The sequence below is a fragment of the Micropterus dolomieu genome, linkage group LG20, assembly GCF_021292245.1.
Source record: "Micropterus dolomieu isolate WLL.071019.BEF.003 ecotype Adirondacks linkage group LG20, ASM2129224v1, whole genome shotgun sequence".
In the NCBI taxonomy this organism is placed as follows: Eukaryota; Metazoa; Chordata; class Actinopteri; order Centrarchiformes; family Centrarchidae; genus Micropterus; species Micropterus dolomieu.
Window position 1 is genome coordinate 14,451,363 of NC_060169.1, and position 18,905 is coordinate 14,470,267.

At 38.1% G+C, this 18,905-nt stretch overlaps 2 protein-coding genes across 7 annotated transcripts in view; one reads left to right on the top strand and one right to left on the bottom strand.

The window, feature by feature from the left end:
* gpc5a (glypican 5a) overlaps positions 1-18,905 on the top strand; it is a 310,361-nt gene that overhangs the window by 187,770 nt on the left and 103,686 nt on the right. The gene's annotated exons all lie outside the window — the stretch shown is intronic.
* Positions 1-18,905, bottom strand: part of gpc6a (glypican 6a) — a 297,605-nt gene that overhangs the window by 18,627 nt on the left and 260,073 nt on the right. For all 6 annotated transcript variants that reach the window (XM_046032409.1, XM_046032411.1, XM_046032412.1 and 3 more), the window contains one exon: positions 17,358-17,501. In XM_046032409.1, coding sequence (XP_045888365.1) covers positions 17,358-17,501 — 144 coding nt within the window. The remainder of the gene's footprint in view (positions 1-17,357; positions 17,502-18,905) is intronic.

Sequence of the window (18,905 nt, forward strand, 5' to 3'; positions counted from 1 at the left end):
TGGATTTCATGGGCATCACTGGTAAATGGCTAAAGCAACACCTTGCAAAATATCGCACACACCAGAATGGATTAGCCTATAAATGTCAATGGGGACACGTAGACAACAGCTGTGTGTAGGTTCAATAGCAAATTGAGTGCGGGCTAAAAAATAAACACCTGGTCTGCAGGAGCTGGACAGCATGGCTGTTCTGTAGATCCTTTAAAAGGTTAAAAATATATCTTCCTATCAGTTTTACAGGAAGAACAATTTCCCTCTTTGTCGGTGTCCTTTTAAAAGAGATGGGACTCCTGGATATATGTATCCGAGAAGAAATATGGGTTTTATCTACCGGGATATAATGTTTCTAGTTGTGGAATCACTGATAATCAGAGCTGATGGCTGGGATGACGGAGATGCTTTGGTGCTAACCACAGCGCTCAGAGGCAGAATTTGTACAGGCTCATGCCATGACAAGCATACGGTAGCAGCGAGGGTCAAGGTAATATCTGCACAGAGAAATATCTTAGGAGCTTAGGAGCCTGTAACTCTCTGGCCATTACATCAGATGTTTTGCAGTTACATTTTTAGAGGTGACAGGGCCGGAGAGGAGAGTCCAGCCATGTTGCTGTAGTGTTGTGGCACGACCAAGAAAGCACAGGAGCTTCAGTACTGGCCTCTTTCCTTTCACATAGACAAGAGCAGCCATCACAACTACATGTCGGGTATGGGGAGGAATGGCTGACATGGGAAATAAAAAGCTTTGGTCTCTGGTCAAGTTCTTTTAAAGAGGCAGGGTTTGTAGCAGGATAAGACGGTATCAGAGGAGCCATTTGCTGGAACTTACACATGAGATCTCTTTCAGCTGCCAACTCAACTTTTAATGGCGCTTCTACCAAAAGCTCTGTGGCATTAGGTGGTACAGCACACCACTATTTTTACTGATGCAAACCCAAGGATTTAGATTAGTCCTAATTTATTACTGCTCTAACTCACAACAGGTAAACCGGATAATGCGATATTTTACCCTTTTTCCTGATCATGTCTACAGCTAATTACATAATTAGAGGAGGCTCCGTAACCATAATATGTCCCACACATCTGTTAATTTCAGCAACAGGCAGTAGGTATAGTTGGTATGCAATTCACAACCTGTCCCCATGACAACTGCCTTACCCAATAACCTTCATGATTTTTACAGCACTGTGTTTTTGTGTGTGTGTGTGTGAGTGCGTGCGCCACTTGTTATCCCTGTAATTATATTTGCAATATAGTCATAAAAGGCTATTCTCATTTTACACCTTATGCTGTAGTATATGTTAGGATCTTTTAGACACTTTCAGTTTAAAAATTGAACTTCAGACATGCAGCTTCAATGGGAAATTATGAGTTAGAAAAGTGATGAAACACATTTGTGGGATCTAATCATCACAATCATTTTAGCTGGCGGTTTTTATAAACTGTAAATACAAAATTATTGAAATTTCCTCTCATGGGAACCTTGACAAAAGTGAACTTGCATGGTTGCACTCAGTTTACAGTGTACACCGATCAACCATAACATTATGACCGCCTGCCTAATATTGTGTAGTCCCCCTTTTGCTGCCAAAACAGCCCTGACCCACTGAGACATGGACTCCACTATACCTTTGAAGGTGAAGATGTTAGCAGCAGATCCTCTAAGTCCTGTAAGTTGCGAGGTGCGTCCTCCATGGATTGGACTTGCTTGTACAGCACATCCCACACATGCTCAACTGGATTAAGGTCTGGGGAATTTGGTGGCCAACACCTTGAACTTGTTGTGCTCCTCAAACCATTCTTGAACCATTTTTGTTTTGTGGCAGGGCGCATAATTCTGCTGAAAGAGGCCACTGGCATCGTGGAATACCGTTTACATGAAAGGGTGTACATGGTCTGCAACAATCCTTAGGTAGGTGCTACGTGTCAAAGTAATATCCACATGAATGGCAGGACCCAAGGTTTCCCAGCAGAACATTGCCCAAAGCATCACACTGCCTCTGCTGGCAGGGCACTTTCGGCAGTGGACAAGGTTCAGCATGGGCACCTTGACTGGTCTGCAACTACATATGCAACAATTTACGATGTCCTGTGTGTTCTGACACCTCTCTATAGAACAAGAATAAACTTTTTTGGGAATTTGACCTACAGTAGCTTGTCTATTGGATCGGATCACATGGGACGGCCTTTGCTCGCCATGTGCATCAATTAACCTTGGCCAGCCTGGACCACTTTTGATAGGTACTGACCACTGCAGACCGGGAACACTCCACAAGACCTGCAGTTTTGTAGATGCTGTGACCCAGTCGTCCAGCCATCACAATTTGGCCCTTGTCAGAATCGCTCAGAATAAAAAATGCATTTCGGTGCTGGCCTGTGTCTGATGCAGTTTGTAAAAGGTCAGCTGTTATCAGCTGTAATCAGGCTTGATCACATGAATAGATTAGAAAGATAAAACCTTCTAAAACGAGACCGGAAAATTGTGCACTTGCCTGGTGGAACTCTTAAAGGAAAAAGTGCACTTTTACACAACCAAATACATTTGTCAGTCTTGTCATCAGTTATCATGCGGCAGAGCAGGTGCTCAGTCCTGCTCTGGCTGAACAGACTTTTTCAAACCAGATATTGAGCTTAGCAGAGCTGCTTCAGTTTTGCACTAATATCACTGAGTATGTGTGTACATGGTGCCCTTAAATTACAGATTTCAGATTTCTGTCTTTTCACCTTTTCAATTGTGTTAAAATGTGGAAAGTTTAACAATTCATTATTGATTAAAACATTAACCTCAGTGTTAACACTAAAGATTCAATAAAGTATTCGTACACTAATAAACTTAACTTTGACAAAATGTTATTCCTATAAAAATATTTTTATTTGCAACAACTGGATAAAACTAAGTGGGCTGTAATCTTCTCAATTGTTTCCAATTACATTTTACATGTTTTGAGAATTTACTTGTGACAAATATAATGAGACAGTCCACTTATTAAGTATCACAGCAAAATAATTTGATTTAAAAAAAGTGAAAAGATCCCAGTGCCCTGGTAAACCATTAACTATTATTGGAAAACAAGTATTAAAGATTTATAAACATGAACTGCATTAAGTTAATTACATTTTTTGGGAGTATTAGTATAAAATTCCTTTATGGGAAGATATATAGTTACACAACATTTGCAAGGAACTTTAAATTGCCTCGTTGACATGTGCTATACAAATACATCTGCCTTGCCTTACCTAATTGTATCTGCTTCTATGTTCCATGGTATTTTGGTCTTGTTCAAAAATGTGTATTTAGTTAGCAATAGTTTGTTTATCTGGGTGGTTTATCTGAATTTGATCCATTTAGCCCCCTGGTGGAAATGTTTTTTAAATAAATAAAAATGTAAAATGCAGTTTAGAAAGTTTGGGAAAAAGCATGTGTCCCTTCATAAGTCTTTGGAAGTAAAAGCTGGAAGTAAAAACTGATGTTGCTTGTCAGGTCAACACATGATAACGACTTGAGCATAGCATCATTTCTAGTACCTCAGTACCAACACCTCTGTTTTTATATATATCACACACACACACACACACACACACACAGTGTAGTATACACACTAACCCTAACTTTAAAGGCCTATATCTAAAACATGTACTATATATAGTGGAGCTCCACTGTTGAGAAAAAAAACTTGGCTTGGAAGACATTATTTCAGCTCTCTCTTCAATGGTCCAATGGAAAACGACATATTTGAATTTACACACAGAGACAAAGTATAAATCTGAAAACTGAACTTCGAGCCAACCAATGAGCATACTGTTTGTATATGTACATGCCCAGACTATGCTTGTCTCCAACTGAATAAATGTGCATAACAGAGCATTACAATGTATGAGGCAAATCTTATTTGCATAGAAGACGCTAGCTATTTGTCTTTGATACATGTTTACTTTCCTATTGGACAAAACTGTTACTATAAAGCAGTAAAATGATAAGCTAACTGAGCAGTTTTAGTACAGCACATTCAGGCTAAACAAACTGTGACATGACTAATGTAAGCACAGATGGAAGTTTCATACACAGCTGGTTTTGTGTCCTATCCCAAGGGTAAACATACCAGTTGGGGGGGGGGGGGTTTAATAAACAGATGCTTCTCTGTAAGGTAAAGTTTCTTAAGCAACACCATAAATGGGTTACAGTAAAGCATCAAAATCAATGCATGTGGACTCACAGGTGAAAAATAAAGTATAATTGTTCTGTAGTGTTCAGCATATGACATTGGAATGTATCCAACATTACACATAATTTGAAACCCCAAACCCTTAAATGATAAATACATTATGTTCCACACATCTATAATTCATGAATCAGATGAGTTTAAATTCCTTGAATGATGGTGTTAATTGAATTTTGCATTGAAATCTTGAGTCACTTTAAATATAAAAAATTCATGTGTTTGAGTTAGGCCATAAATTGACTAGCGAAATGTCCAGTGCATACTGGAACACACTCAAACCCCATTTATCAGTAAAACAGCAATATACAGGCATGGAAATTAATGAATAATTTACAGTAGGGATGGCATGAGTATTGACTGACCTTGGGCTAGTTATAGGCACAAAAACAACAGTGTAATTTGCTCCTTCGGATTTCTTCTTTCCTCTAGTGTCTAGCCTAAACAAATGCTCTGCAACTTCAATCAAACGTGAACACAGGATGAAATATGTAGCTCTGCTGGAAAGAGTGGCTGTATTAACCAATCTCAACCAAGAATTTGAGTTATCTAACCTTGATAAATATGCACAGATAGACCACAGGATCACTAGTCCACCAGTTTCTAGGTCACATGGACACCAACAGCATTGTAATGGTATTGTGGATTGAACCAGTCCCTCTGCACTGGGGGATTAAAATTATATAAAGCCAAGTTAAGACGCATTTTAAAAAGTAGGAATGTCTCCAAACGGAGGCAACACAAAATGGTCAGTCCCTTGTTATGCTCATAGCAATTGGGTTAGCTCACTTCAGACACAATGGCCCTGCATTTTGTGATTCAGTGATTTGAATAATGCACTCAATAGGATTTCCTTGGACACACTGGTTTATTTCAGCTTGCCTGCTTACCCACGTAGAGGACTTTAGCTCACAAGGCTCTGCTGTGATAAAGCAAGGTAAACACACTCTACCTTTAGGCAGATGTGCTAACCACACTATGTCATGGGAAACAGTAGTGAGCTAAATAGCCTGGTGATGAGCAGTGAGGCAGGAGCTGAGGCAGATTCCAGTGCATTCTGTGGCTTTCTGGCAATGTCCACTGACAAGCTGCTCAGAGGGTAAAATAGCCAGGTTTGGTGGGCCAGTCCAGTTCAAATTTAGATGGGAAATTACTCTCATTTACATTGCAAGACAATGTGGTGTCTAGCTTGTAGAATATAAGAGCAGGTTAAGACTAGTGCAAGTTTGGTACTGTTGAACTATCTTGAATTATTGTGGGGATCCAGTGAATGGACTGTCAATAATATAAGAAGTCTCCTTGTTTGCATCTTGGCCATACTTCATACTTGCAGGTTCAGCTTTTCTTTGAGTGCACCAGCTCTGTTGCTATGAATAATAGCACCAGAGATGATCAGATCTTGTCTGTTGGCAATTAAGAAAAGGACATTTTCACTCACTGCTACACGACAGTCTAGTGATTTGTTAATTAATCAGATTGTCTTCAGGCCAGAACACTGAAAATGCTACAGCATCACAAGGCACACTGGCCACATGCAGCAGTATGTTAGTTAACCTTTTTATTGCATTGAGTATATATTTATATGAGATACAAGGAAAAGATATGTGATGAAAAGTACTGATGTTCACAATTCTATACTTTGGTGGCCCAAAAGAAATTCTCGAATGGCATGTCTCCGGCACTTCTCCCTTGGCTGCAAGGTTTATTGTTAATCATTAAATTTATGTGGAAACACAAAATCAGTACTGTCCTCTACATTACATTTATTTATTTTAAGTGCAAACTACAGAAGCCTGCTAACAATCAACAAATAAAATAACCTCAGGGAGATGTACACTTCGGCACAACTCCAGGCTTTGTTGTCTCAGCCAGGTTTTTGAAAATCTGAAACAAAGTCTACATTTGTGGTATATTTCTAGGTGTGAAAGGCTGTTATTGACGCTCATTACTTGAGCAGGTGAGACAGATTTAGAAATCTGATACGAAGTGTTTGTGCTATCTCAGTCAGAAGTTGTTACTTGTTGTATTGTAAGATTTGTGAAGACAGGTTCCTCGAAGAATGGGCAGAGCTTGCAAAGGACACCAGGCAGAGGATCTGGAAAACTACCTAACAACAAAACATCACCATGGTTTTGTAATTTACCAGGGGGGAAGGCATGGATGTAATGATAAGTAAAGGGATGAAGCTGCCTTTAAACACTGAGGTGTTAGAAGGTGGCCACATTGATCTGTTGTGTCTGTCCACGCACATTAATCCTAATTAATTTTCAGAGACAGGTTTCTGTTGAGTGAGCATGACTGATTACACATCAGTCTCTGTCAGATTTCCCTCTCTTCTGACAGACAGAATCACCTCAGGACAGATGGATTCATGGCCCTTTATTAAGCCAAAGAGGTGAATAGTTAGATAACCCAGTTCACACCATCCCATTATTTTAAACTCATTATTTGGGGTCAAATGTAGATTTAAAACAGCCCTGCAAAATATTGGAATGACTATATATGTTCTCTAACTCAATTTTTCATTTCCTGAAATCATTAATTTCTTTATTGCATGAACAAACAAAGCCTTACAGCATGTTACCTCCATTCTTTGGCCACCAAAAACACCTAACAGACAGAAAACATAAAACCAATTTGTGACAGTGTTGTTGCTCCCAATATATATACATAATACTATAGCAAGTACTATGGATTTAAACTGTCTCACAACATCAATCCCTGGCTCTCCTGTTTTGATGAAGTACACACACACACACACACACACACACACACAATGGCAATACGTATTTAGTGACATTAATTTAGGATAAATTCAAGGAGAAAGAGAAAAGCGACGGGATATTGATGGGGTAAATATCAGCTACACCTTTTTGGTCAGAATACACTTGTTTTGATTTGCCACTAACAATGACTTATGATTATTTATTTACTATGTATTTATATGTGTTTTTGAGTTGTATAATGTTTTGATGTATAATAATAAGCCCAATGCGGGGTTACTATTGTATAGAGCTCGACCAACTGGGTTTTTGATATGAAAAGGAAAACGAGCAGATTTTTGAGCTAGTATTTAGATTTTGAAAATGATTTTGATAGTAGCCCCTTTTCCTGTATAAACTACACTTAGAACAGGCAGATTTTGAAAGCTGTTCTGAATGTGGACTATAAGACCTTTTCCTAAATGGATTATGTTAATAAAATAGATTACAGTCTCAACAACTTAACATGTAAACAACTGCACATAAATAAATATTTGCTGCTGGAAGGTGCAATTGTTTCAGCCACCTGTAAACAGAGAGTGAGAGAGAATAAGCATGTGTATTTTACCTTACACATAATCTGCTGTAATTTCAATGTAGCATAATTCACATCTAGTTTATCCCTGTACCCGCACTCTTTAATAATATCCAAAGCTACAAGAAACCATTTCCCAACCACCATCTGTCTAAATCATGCCGTCTACGATACAGTGCGCTGCTGTTGAATGCATCTAATCCTAAAACATGGCATTGGCTTTGTGGCTAATTTAGCAACGGGCAGTGTTAGCTGCTGTAATGTTACGTGATTTTAGAGAATATTTAGAAGTGATGAACTAAGGACAAATGAGGACCATTCGCTAGAACTGCCACACTGTTTCAGAAATAAATCTACAATCACGTCTGTCAGCAGCTTAGCCTCCAACTCTCAGCTACCGTAACATTAAACATGCTGTGGTGAGCCGGGAGAGGGCTGAGAAAAACGGGAGGGTTAGCAAGTCATGAATGTTTTCAGGAGAGGAGAAGTAGGGATGGAACACTCGATACTGACGTGGCGACGCTGTGTTGAGATGTTTGGAAACACTGCTGTGCGTTCCCCCCCCTTTTCGACAGGTCACACACCTACTGCTTCTATGCTTGATTCACAGTGTTTGGAACAAACCACACATCTGCCTCTAACTTCTAGAAGGCTTAAATGTCAAGCAAAAACATTCCAACTTCGAGGGTTTTACTGAGAGAAGAAAGATTTCGATATATAGCGACATATAGAGGAATTGATATCCGTGATAGTTTGGCTGGATATTAGTATATTAATTGATAGGTCAATGAGAGACAGCAATTTGGGACAGATAAAGTAGGTCCAACATTGTGATACCTTGGATAAATTTTGTGACATATAGGCCTATAGCCTAGTGATAGAGATAGCGATAGCGACAGATAGCACTAGTGTGTATATAGATAGATAATAGAAAGTGGTGATTAAGATGGAGAATCCACGTAGAGATCCCAATCTGTTGTGAAAATATCTGACAGATGCTTTTGTTCCAAGGACACATGATCCTTTGATTTATTGGCAGGAGCGTGTATCCGCACCCGTATATGATGGCAAAAAAATACTTCTGTATGCCATCAACAAATGTTCCATGTGAACAAATTTTTTCCAAGGCTGGGGATGTCATTTATGAAAAAAAACAAAACAGCAGAATATTTCTGAATAACATTCTTGACATATAACAAATGTGAGACATTGTTCTACTATTAATTCTTGAAAAAACTTCAACTTTACTCAGTTTTCTCAGATTTTTAATATGAGTAACTGATTGAATAATAATGAGTGCTGGTTATTATTAATTATTATTACACTAGGGCCTATATCTTTCCTGCTATTTATCATTACACTCTGTTAATAAGCTACTGTATAATACTGTAGATATCCACATTTATTATCATGTATTATTATATTCTTAGATTTGTATATTTTATTATATTCTCTACTCAATACCTTCAACTATTATTTCTATTACATTTGTGCCTTGCGAGTATCTGTAACAAAGAATATATCCTCAGGGATCAATAAAGTATTCCGATTCTAAAATATGAATAGGGTGTGGCAATGGAGAAGTGGAGAAGACACATTGCTTTGGTGTGAGAGACCTGGGTTTGATTCCCACTGTGACACATCCACCAAGGTGTCCCTGACACTTAACCCCTAGTTGCTCCAAGGGCGTGCGAGCTCTGATATGTATAGCAATTGTAAGTCGCTTTGGACAAAAGGGTAAGCTAAATGACTGATTCATTTGTGTTTGTGTTTGTTTGTTTGTTTGTTGTATGGTGATTTCTCCAAAATCCTGTTGATATCAAAAGTGACCAGTAGATGTCACAGTGGAGATGGGTGTCGAAATGTTTCGAAGCCACAATTCCGGCACAATTGCATTGAACGTTTCACACTGTTTCAAAAAGCCTCGCTTTGCCCATCACTACGGAGAAGTGATTGGGGCTACTTTCATTATTCTTATTTAAGTCATATAATTAATGTGACAAATGACTGACTCACTGCTAACACAGCCTGCTGCGGTAGGCTCTGGTAGACTCCAGTGAACTGTTTTTTTTCTTGTGCAACAGTGTTGTTAACAGAGCCTGCAGAGCGCCCTCTGGTGGGCAAACTATGCAACACTCATGACATAAGTAAAGGATCTGACTCTTTATTTATTTTTTAATACTCAAATATTGGTTATAAATGCTGATGCTGATTAAATGCAATTTGTTCATATCGATAAATCAGTCGGGCTCTGCTACTATATACATAAAAAAAAACAGTATAGAGCAAAAAAGGAGCTAGCAGTCAACTTTTAATAATTTGATTTAGTAAAAAGTAGTGTTACAAACTGTAGCACAATACCTAACCTGTCTTAATCACAGGTATCGAAAGTAACATGATCTCAGGTGGCATAGCCTGCACTCTTCTATAGTCGTATGTTATTTAAAAATGTTTTTAAAAAATGTTCTGACACCACAAAGTATACATTTATTTTTTTTTACAAGATCTTTGTCAGCACAATGTAATAGAGAGTTTAGAAATGCCAACAGCACTCACACCCCATGGTTGTTACTGCTGCTTAAACACTATCTCAGCATGCCCAGTACACCGAATTAGCATTCCAGTGCGATTAACTGGTCTTAACACTTGTTCTTTTTTTTTGCCTGCTGATCTGCACAGAAATTGTGGCTATTAAAGAGAAAAACTGTAGAGAGCAGATCTGTAGTACATGCCAGAATTTCATTAGAGCTGTAACTGGATCCATTGTATGGCATGACTCATGAATTTTACCAATTTGGCCGTTTTACCATCGGTCATAATTGGCAGTTGTGTCTGCATAGCATTGGGCGGAGTGATTTCTCAATGACTGATTACTTTGGCAGGAAGAAACTTTCATGTGGGAATAGTAATTTCTTCTCCCATTCAGAAGCTGAGGGATGTTCAGCCGTGGGTTTCTTTCCATGCATTCAAATTCACAACGTGTTTCCCTAAATCCCCATAAAACCCTTTAGTCCTCTCAGTATAGTGTGGCTACAATAACAAATGCACATTAAAGTATAGATATGTGGTGCCTATCAACGCTGGATTACTGTGATTGATTGAAGAAATAAAACACTGATCATTTAGTTTACACTTTTTCCTTCCTGAGAAAAATGGTTGTTGCCAGATCGTTTCCCTGCCCTGGCACTCTGCTGAAACGTGAAATGGAGCGTGGAGAAATGCCTGGCCAATACTAATGACTGATTTACTTTCTTTCCAACTGCATCCCCATTTCCACAGTGCTCACCAACAAACAACCCATTAGAGAGGTTCAAAATATTTTGAAATTGGTCAAATAAATCAATGATGGAATCCCATCAGGACATCCTTCACATTCCTTCTGTGAGCATTTGTGTAATGGAGAAATTGACAGTAATGTCCTGTCAGCAATGTTAGTTTAAGCTGACAGAGGACAAAGTAATTTCTGTCAGATTTGTGTCATTAGACATCTGCTTATCATTGGCAAAATAAATGAAGAATATACATGTTGGTGTACACCCAGGGCGTGGACTTCTTATCAACGTCCTCAGAATATAAATGTGAATGTGGAACACACGGTAGAGGATATGCTCCAATACTACACTGTACACTGAACAGTTTTAATTACTCAACAGTGAATAACGACTAATGAACAGAGGGCTGAGTTGGCTTACTTCATATCAACATAACATTTTACCTGCTAGACAGAGCACCTTATTTTGAGAGTAAAGCAGTCTCAATCATATTCATCAGTGTTGTCAAATCAAGGCTAAGAGTCTGCTGCCATGCTAGCATCACTATGAGGCTGTATTTTAGGGTGACCAGACGTCTGGTTTTGGTGGCCTGTCCCCGTCTGGAGATGTCCCCGGAAATGTCCCCGTTTTTAACTGTTCGTTAATCATAGAGTGTATAAGGTGTTAACAGACAGTGAATGCTGTCCATGGGAGTGCGCGTAGGATGTCAAGGCTGTATCGCCCAGTCTTTATATGACTACAGCTGCTTTTATCTGGATCAAACAGACATAACGTGCAAATACACATCAGCTTATGTCCATGGTATGTCTTTGTGATACTTTAACATTTCTTTTAACGGAGTATGTTTGCAGTTTATAGCGTAACCAGGTATGACTTTTTTTTATTATTATAAGCAATAATAGAAGCTGTTGTTGCAGATGGATTATGTGTTTGGTAGGCCTATGTCTAATATCCTTGTTTATATTCGGAAAAGCCTATAATTAACATGACTTGCTGCTGAGTTACACAGTAGGCTACATAAAATAAATATGCAATTATTTAACTTGCTGTGTGCCAACCAATCCAGTCCTTTTTACCTGTTGAAATAACTTTAAATAGCCAATACAACCCATGTAATGCAGTATTCCACTTGCCAGAAAGTGATTGCAGCTTCTACTTATTGACTGAAAGGTTATTTCTGTCTCAAAATTACTTGATTTCTTTCAGAAGTTATATTTGACAGATTATAAAACTGAAATTGTCCCTCTTTTTCAATTAATTTATAATAAGAGTATAGCCTATATTTTAATGACATAGGCTACTGACCACCAAACCAAAAATGTCCCCAGTTTTCATTTCAGAATTCTGGTCACCTTACTGTATTTAGGTGCTAGAGCTAAACACCAATGTCAGCTAACAAGATAGTAAGTAAGATAGTTAGCATAATAATATAATGTTTACCATGTTCACCATCTTAGCTTTCTAACATTAGCTAATTAGCACTAAACAAAGTACAGCTGAGACTGAGGGAAATGCCATAGTTTTACAGGTATTTGGTCACAACCAGCTACAGAAAGTACAATACTGAACTGATGACTGCACTAGTTGAAAAGTCAAGGGATCATCCTGCCATCTAGACATCTCACTTAAAACCACACGTCAACCTTGTGCTGGTGCTCTAGGAAAAGCAAGGGGATCACCAAAGTCAGTTGGCTGCATCCTCTGGGGACTATTAATGTCTGTACAAGGGTTCAGGGCAATCCATCCAATAGTTGTTGAGAAATGTCAGTCTGGACCAAAGTGGTGGACCGACTGACCAACAAAGTAGATCCTAAAGCCATGCCACTTGCAATGTTACAAAATGTGAAAACCCTGAACTGAGCCATAAAACTATACCACAGTCAGTTCCTAGTACAGTAATTTAAAAAATTCGGATTTAGATTTAGTGGGTTTGTAGCTGACATTAATTTTTTTTAATTAAACATCAAAGCCTCTGTGGGATGTCATCAATTTTATGATTTACATAAATGATAACAATACACTATAAGCACACAAACTATCAAAAATGATTCGTAAGGACAGTGTAACAGCCCTCTCTGATTCTAAGATAAACTTTCCTTTGAATTAGAAGGAGAAGGTCTTTCAGTCCCAGTGATGAATCAGCAGCACAGAAAGACAAATTTAATTGTAAAAACTGTAGGGCCATACCATTAATATACATTATACAGTATCACACAGTGAATTAGGGTACAATTGTATGGGGGAATAGTCCAGTAGTCTCACTTTGTCTGACAGACGAAGCAAAATGCACTAAGACAATCATAAATCAAAGCGCATGCTCAACAAGCCATTTCAATCAGTACAACTATTTGTATTTACAGTACATTTTGTCCCCATAAAGCTATGGTAAAACTTACATAAGCCAGCTACAGGACTCTTTATAATAAATCAACCAAGACAGAACTCGTTCAGCTTTAAATCATTAAGCAGTGAGTTGGAAAAGGAAGAGGATTAGACATCATGTAAACACTTGTTTCTAATTCAGTTCTGATCTGAGATGGCAGATGTTAGACTAGGATGTTAGAGATACATTAGCAAAAATCACCCGAAAACAGAACAAGTTTGAAAAATGCTACAAAGTGATTTAAGAGGAAACCACTCTTGACTAAATATATAAGTAATGATGACTGAGAGCTTTACAGCCGTTCATAAATGTCAGTGCTCAATGGTAATCACAGTCATATTTACTAAACCTTTTGCTTTTCGTTTCTGTGCCTGAAGCCATTCACTGTTTTTATCAAACTAGCTGATCTCAGACAAATTCCGCCACTAAACTGCACCTTTTGACATTTCCTTCATTCACAAAATGCGTGCAGAAGCTGGTCCAAGTCACTGATTCTGAAATTAGCTGCTGTCTTAGCAAATTAGACCCAAGTGCATGCAGACTGTGAGTGTAAATTAAACAAAGGACACATACATTTTGCACTGTGATTTCATGTACATAAATCTCCCCTTCGACAATTCACGTTACATTTGCCGACAATTCCAAAAGGTGGTGTAACTGGTTGCTGACTAATTAGCACCAGCCACCAGTCAAATGCTGGTAAAATATGAAAGTGACTGGTAGATTTCAGACACAAAATTATGATTACTATTTTACTAATTACTATTGGCTGGCTGGTTTAATAACATTATGTGTCAGTGGATGGAAGATGTTTACATTTTAAAATGTCCCCTGCTCAACAGCATCCTTCAGATTGTCCTGAATGATAATCAGTTGATAGGTTCAGAGAATTTGCTTTAGCCCATCTACACCCATGTGTGGAATCCAAAACATTCAACCACAACATCAAGCAATAACAAGAGAGCACACAATGTTTCTATTTCACAAGGTCACAGCTGGGGCATGACCTTATCCCAGCATGCACTTGAAAAAAAGCAAGGACACACCCTTTATTCTTTGCTAGGTCATCACAGGGTTAACACACTAACATATGCCAATCGAACCTATGGGCAAATAATAACAAAAAAAATCTTCAGTCTACCTGAGCTGCATGTCTGAAGGAAACCCAAAGAGAAAATGCACAATTAAAACAAGAAGAGCAATGGCAGAAATTCTAACTCATAACCTTCTTGCTGTAAGACAATAACAGTCCTAAACACTGAACCACCACAGTGCAAGTCTATATTATTTAAGACAAAATAAGAAAAGGAGAAAGACAGTTATAAATATTGACTTCAGCAGCTTACTTCAATTCCAGACTGGAAAAAAACATGTAATTCAACTAAAATAAATAAACAGCCATGTCACAAACAAGAAATCAATATCAACTTTGAATAATGCAACGGCGTGGAGCTCTATGGGCAGGTTGATTAAAACACTACAAGACAGATGACTTGGTGAAAGTAAGAGAAGGAATGAAAGGCTTACACTGTGTTGCATTGTCCTCCACACAACCCTCTGGGAGCAGCAGAGAAATGAAGAAGAAAGAGATTTAATTGGACATCGGAGAAATAGAGAGACTGAGAGGGGAGAATAGAAGCACAAGAATGTCTATTAGTTAGTGAAGCGAAAAGTTAAATGATAAATGGTCCGCTGAAATATTCCATCCACCAGCCTCATCTCACTATGAGATTTGGTACCTCAAACCATTTTATTCACAATAAATTTCCCACTGTGAAATCAGTTTAAAATCTACTGCAATCAATGCAAATACTGGGACCTGCATACAAACAGCAGCGTTACATGGATAATTAGTTTGAGGTGGTCTAATAATAGTAGTTATTTCATTCAATGCAATCAACTCAGCTATATACATAATTACTTTTTACATTTGTGTCTAGCACAGACATATTTCAGTATTATACCCATCCTGCCTCATCAATTAACACAAGGAAATGCAGACACAGAGTGGGTGGTGAAGTCCCAGAACAACCCAACTCACTTTTCTTAGAAGAATCTTTCCCTTTTCCATTCCTCTTTTACAAGAAATTGGCCTGAGAGCATGTAAACACAAATTAATAAAGATAGGGAAACCAGTTGTTTCCTCTGCTTTTGCCTTTTAGTATTTTTTTAGGATTTTACAGATATGCTGAATTCTAACATATTAAAGTGTAGGGGCCTACTAAATACAGTTAAAAGAAAAGACTGTTTCTTTACATGTGGGATCTTTAATGGGAAAACTACAACGTCCATGATGCTTTGCTTTGGGGATTCCAGTGTCATGATAACTTAACCAATGTAATTTCAACTTCAGTACAGTTCTGAAGGTGAGCTTAGTAGTTCCACAGTGGAGGCATTATTGTTCTTACACACATTGTTTATTTGTTGTCTATGCCTACTTATCCTGCCTGAAGTCACTTACCGAATATTAGTAAACAGGGAATATTTAGCCAGCTCGCCATCAACAGCTAAGAACCCAGGATCCTGTTTAACACACTTTTAATATAGTAGCCCGGTGTGATTGTAAGGTACACCTTAGGTCTTGTTTGATCAGCTCTACTGTTACTGGTCTAAAGGGTTACAAAAGGATCAAGCCATGTTTCACAAAACCATTGTAGTACACTTAAAGTGTTTATTTCTTAAAATTATATATAGAATTTAGTATAGACTACTTATAATGACAGACACAATACACTTGGCAGCCTTTAATCTGCTTCTTTGCTAATGCATATTTTCCATTTTAATCCTGTCAAACAACTTATACGGCAGGTGATTATCAACTGTGCCTTTTACTTAAAAAGGACAATAATGTATTTAATAAATGGATTTGCCAATTTGAGAGAGGATTACAGACATATTTGTTAAATGGATTGGTCAAAGGACAAATCGGTAACGTAAAAAAAAAAGAAAGTTTAATAGTATCTAATCCATGGCCTGACATGTTGTAGTTATTATTCCACTGAAATGTCTTTCAGTGGAATCTATTCATAACACTAACGTTTTTGTTAAAGAGATAAATTCAAATTCAAACAAAACCAATTACCATACTGTATGTTACTCATTATCTCTGCTTACACTACAGAAGTTTGTTTTAATTACCAGTCCTCCTTTAAACATCAGAGTTGTGGGATGTGGTTTAACATCTTGTCAACTTGAGGGCCTCTGTGTGGCTATATAGAGGAGCTTGACACAGACAGCCTCCTACACATTGTGTTTCAGTGGCGTGAGATGGTGCAATGGATCTTTTCATAGCCTCAATTAATGTCTTAGGATTTGTCATCGTCCTGAAGTTGGGTGGGTGGATGTTGAATCTGTTTTCTCTTTAAGACTGATTCTCAGAGCAGTGCAGTTTCTGGGAAAAGGGCATAGGACTTTTTTGTGATTAGCTACATTTCATAATCTGTTCTAGTGGTTTCTTCACTTTTCCTGCAGTAATACGCACTGAGGAATATATCCTACACAAAATGTCTAAGTAGGTTATGTGGAAAAGCATGTGGCTTTTTGACATCTCTGCAACCTCTAGCACTGAGTGTAAGAAAGTGAAATATTTTAACTCTGTGTCTATGTGGACTACATCAACATGGATTTATAATGATTTTTCTTGGACTCTTCGAAGGCCTCTATTTTTTTCTGGCCTTTAGCCTTGAGCCCTGGTAAGTTGGCCTTAAGTTCAGTATGCCTCCACCAAGTCTTGTTCCACCAAAAATATTTCAAAAATACTCAACACAGTTCTGGAAAGCTCTGAAAATCAGTTGAGCTGTTGAAATCTGGAGTGAGAAAGGAAGAATAAGACATCTTCTACAGACTTCTCTTATAAAATCATCATGATTTTGCAGCTTCATCCTTAATTAGGCTTCAAAGCCACCAATAATAGATTTATTTGTTTTATATTATTAATTATTTTAGGAATGCATTGGATTTATCACACAAATGATCCGACCAAAGATTAATTTCTACTTTACTGAGCATTTGCATGCCTATTTTTTATCCTATTGTTAATTTTGATAGTTTTTTCACCATTTCTCTTTCGATTTAACACCATAAATGGCCTGTAAAGATTTTTTCTATTTTATTTTGCTATTCATTAATTTTTTATATGTATCCCAATTGCATTTTACAATATTGGCCTTCTTTTCTTGTCTCTGAACGTACCAGTCTATCCAAGCTTGTTCCAGCTGCTGTGGTTGGCCTCTCCTCAGGGGTGTAGGGTCTGAAGCGAGCACTGAACACATCTGAGATGCCACGTGCAGACCTGCCTATTCCTGATGGCTTTGGTTGGCCACACCCTTGAAAAACCTAAAATGAACAGAGGGAGATACAATTACCACAGAGAGGGGGCAAGCACAAGGGAAACATGAAAGAGGATGCAGACTGGTCAATGTCTAAAGAGTATTTAGCATTTACAGTATCTTGAGGATATTGCCTTGTTTTGCAATATTAACACAATCTTTATTACGGTCTTTAGTATTAGATGTGAGCTTCTCATGGCAGTGCAAAGCTGCATGAACTCTGCACGGAGCCTGAGATAAGTCTATTTCTTTTTTAGAATAGACATCCAGTTTGATCCCACAAACGTTGTAGTTTGCCTATACCACTGACATTTTTCCCTTGAAAAGCCTGTGTCAATTTGCTCACAGCACCATTCTGGACTGTGATTTGAGATAGAAAACTATATAGAAGCAGCCTGGAACCAATGCTGTCTATCAGTGCCAGAGTCTCCTTTCACAGAAAGTGTCATATTGGTGGCAAAAGATGACTTAACCCTTGATATGTTGTTACTTGCTTGCAATTGAAAGCCATTGTTATGACATAGTATCGTTAAAACGAAACAGACCTTATATATTTGACCATTAACTTCTAGGTCAAAAACACTTTTTGGCAAATTTAACACAAGAATACAATCAAAATTGTTAGTGTATGAAACAAATGAAAGTATTTGTTTTTAATGTTGCCGATAACATATCTTCTTCCATGTCATGAATTGGCCTGTTTTTTATGAAAGATTTTGTATAGACTGCTGAGTGACTGTACTCGTGGACAAACACTGAATGTTACAAAGGGACAGTTATTAAAAGTTTTATTGTATATGCTGAGACAAAAATAGAAGTGCAGATCTATTATTACTTGAACCTCACATTAATCGATATGTAGTTCATAGAGGTTCATTGTGAGAATAAATTGTTTTCAGTTGGCTTGGTCTCAACAGGCTCTTAGGGCCCAAACAACACACCTCCTAACAGCACAGCTCATTAGCATTCCTCTCTGGCCTGTCTGCTGGCCCCTGGCTCAGTATGTGATGGAGCACTCTAATGTGCTACATGGCTGTCAAGACAAGAGGCTGTCTTTTCTCTAATATTTATCAATTCGTCACCGTGATTACAATTCCATCGTCCTGAACATCACACAAGCAGGAATGAAAGTACAATGCAACTTGGCCTGACATATTCTGCAGAGCTTGGTGATTGGGGAAGGATTACATATGGTTAAAATGTGAATGTGGGGAAAGATTGTAATCTCAGAGCAATCTGTCAGGCACAACCTTGCACGGTTGGCGCGTCAAGTACAGAGACAATGGGTACAGTTGTAAATTGCAGCCCCGTTGATATGGAAAAGAATGAGACATCTAATTCACACTGACCTTTGTAACTCTGGCATGGAGATAGGCCAGCATACACCAAAGGATCAGAATAAAACTTTGAA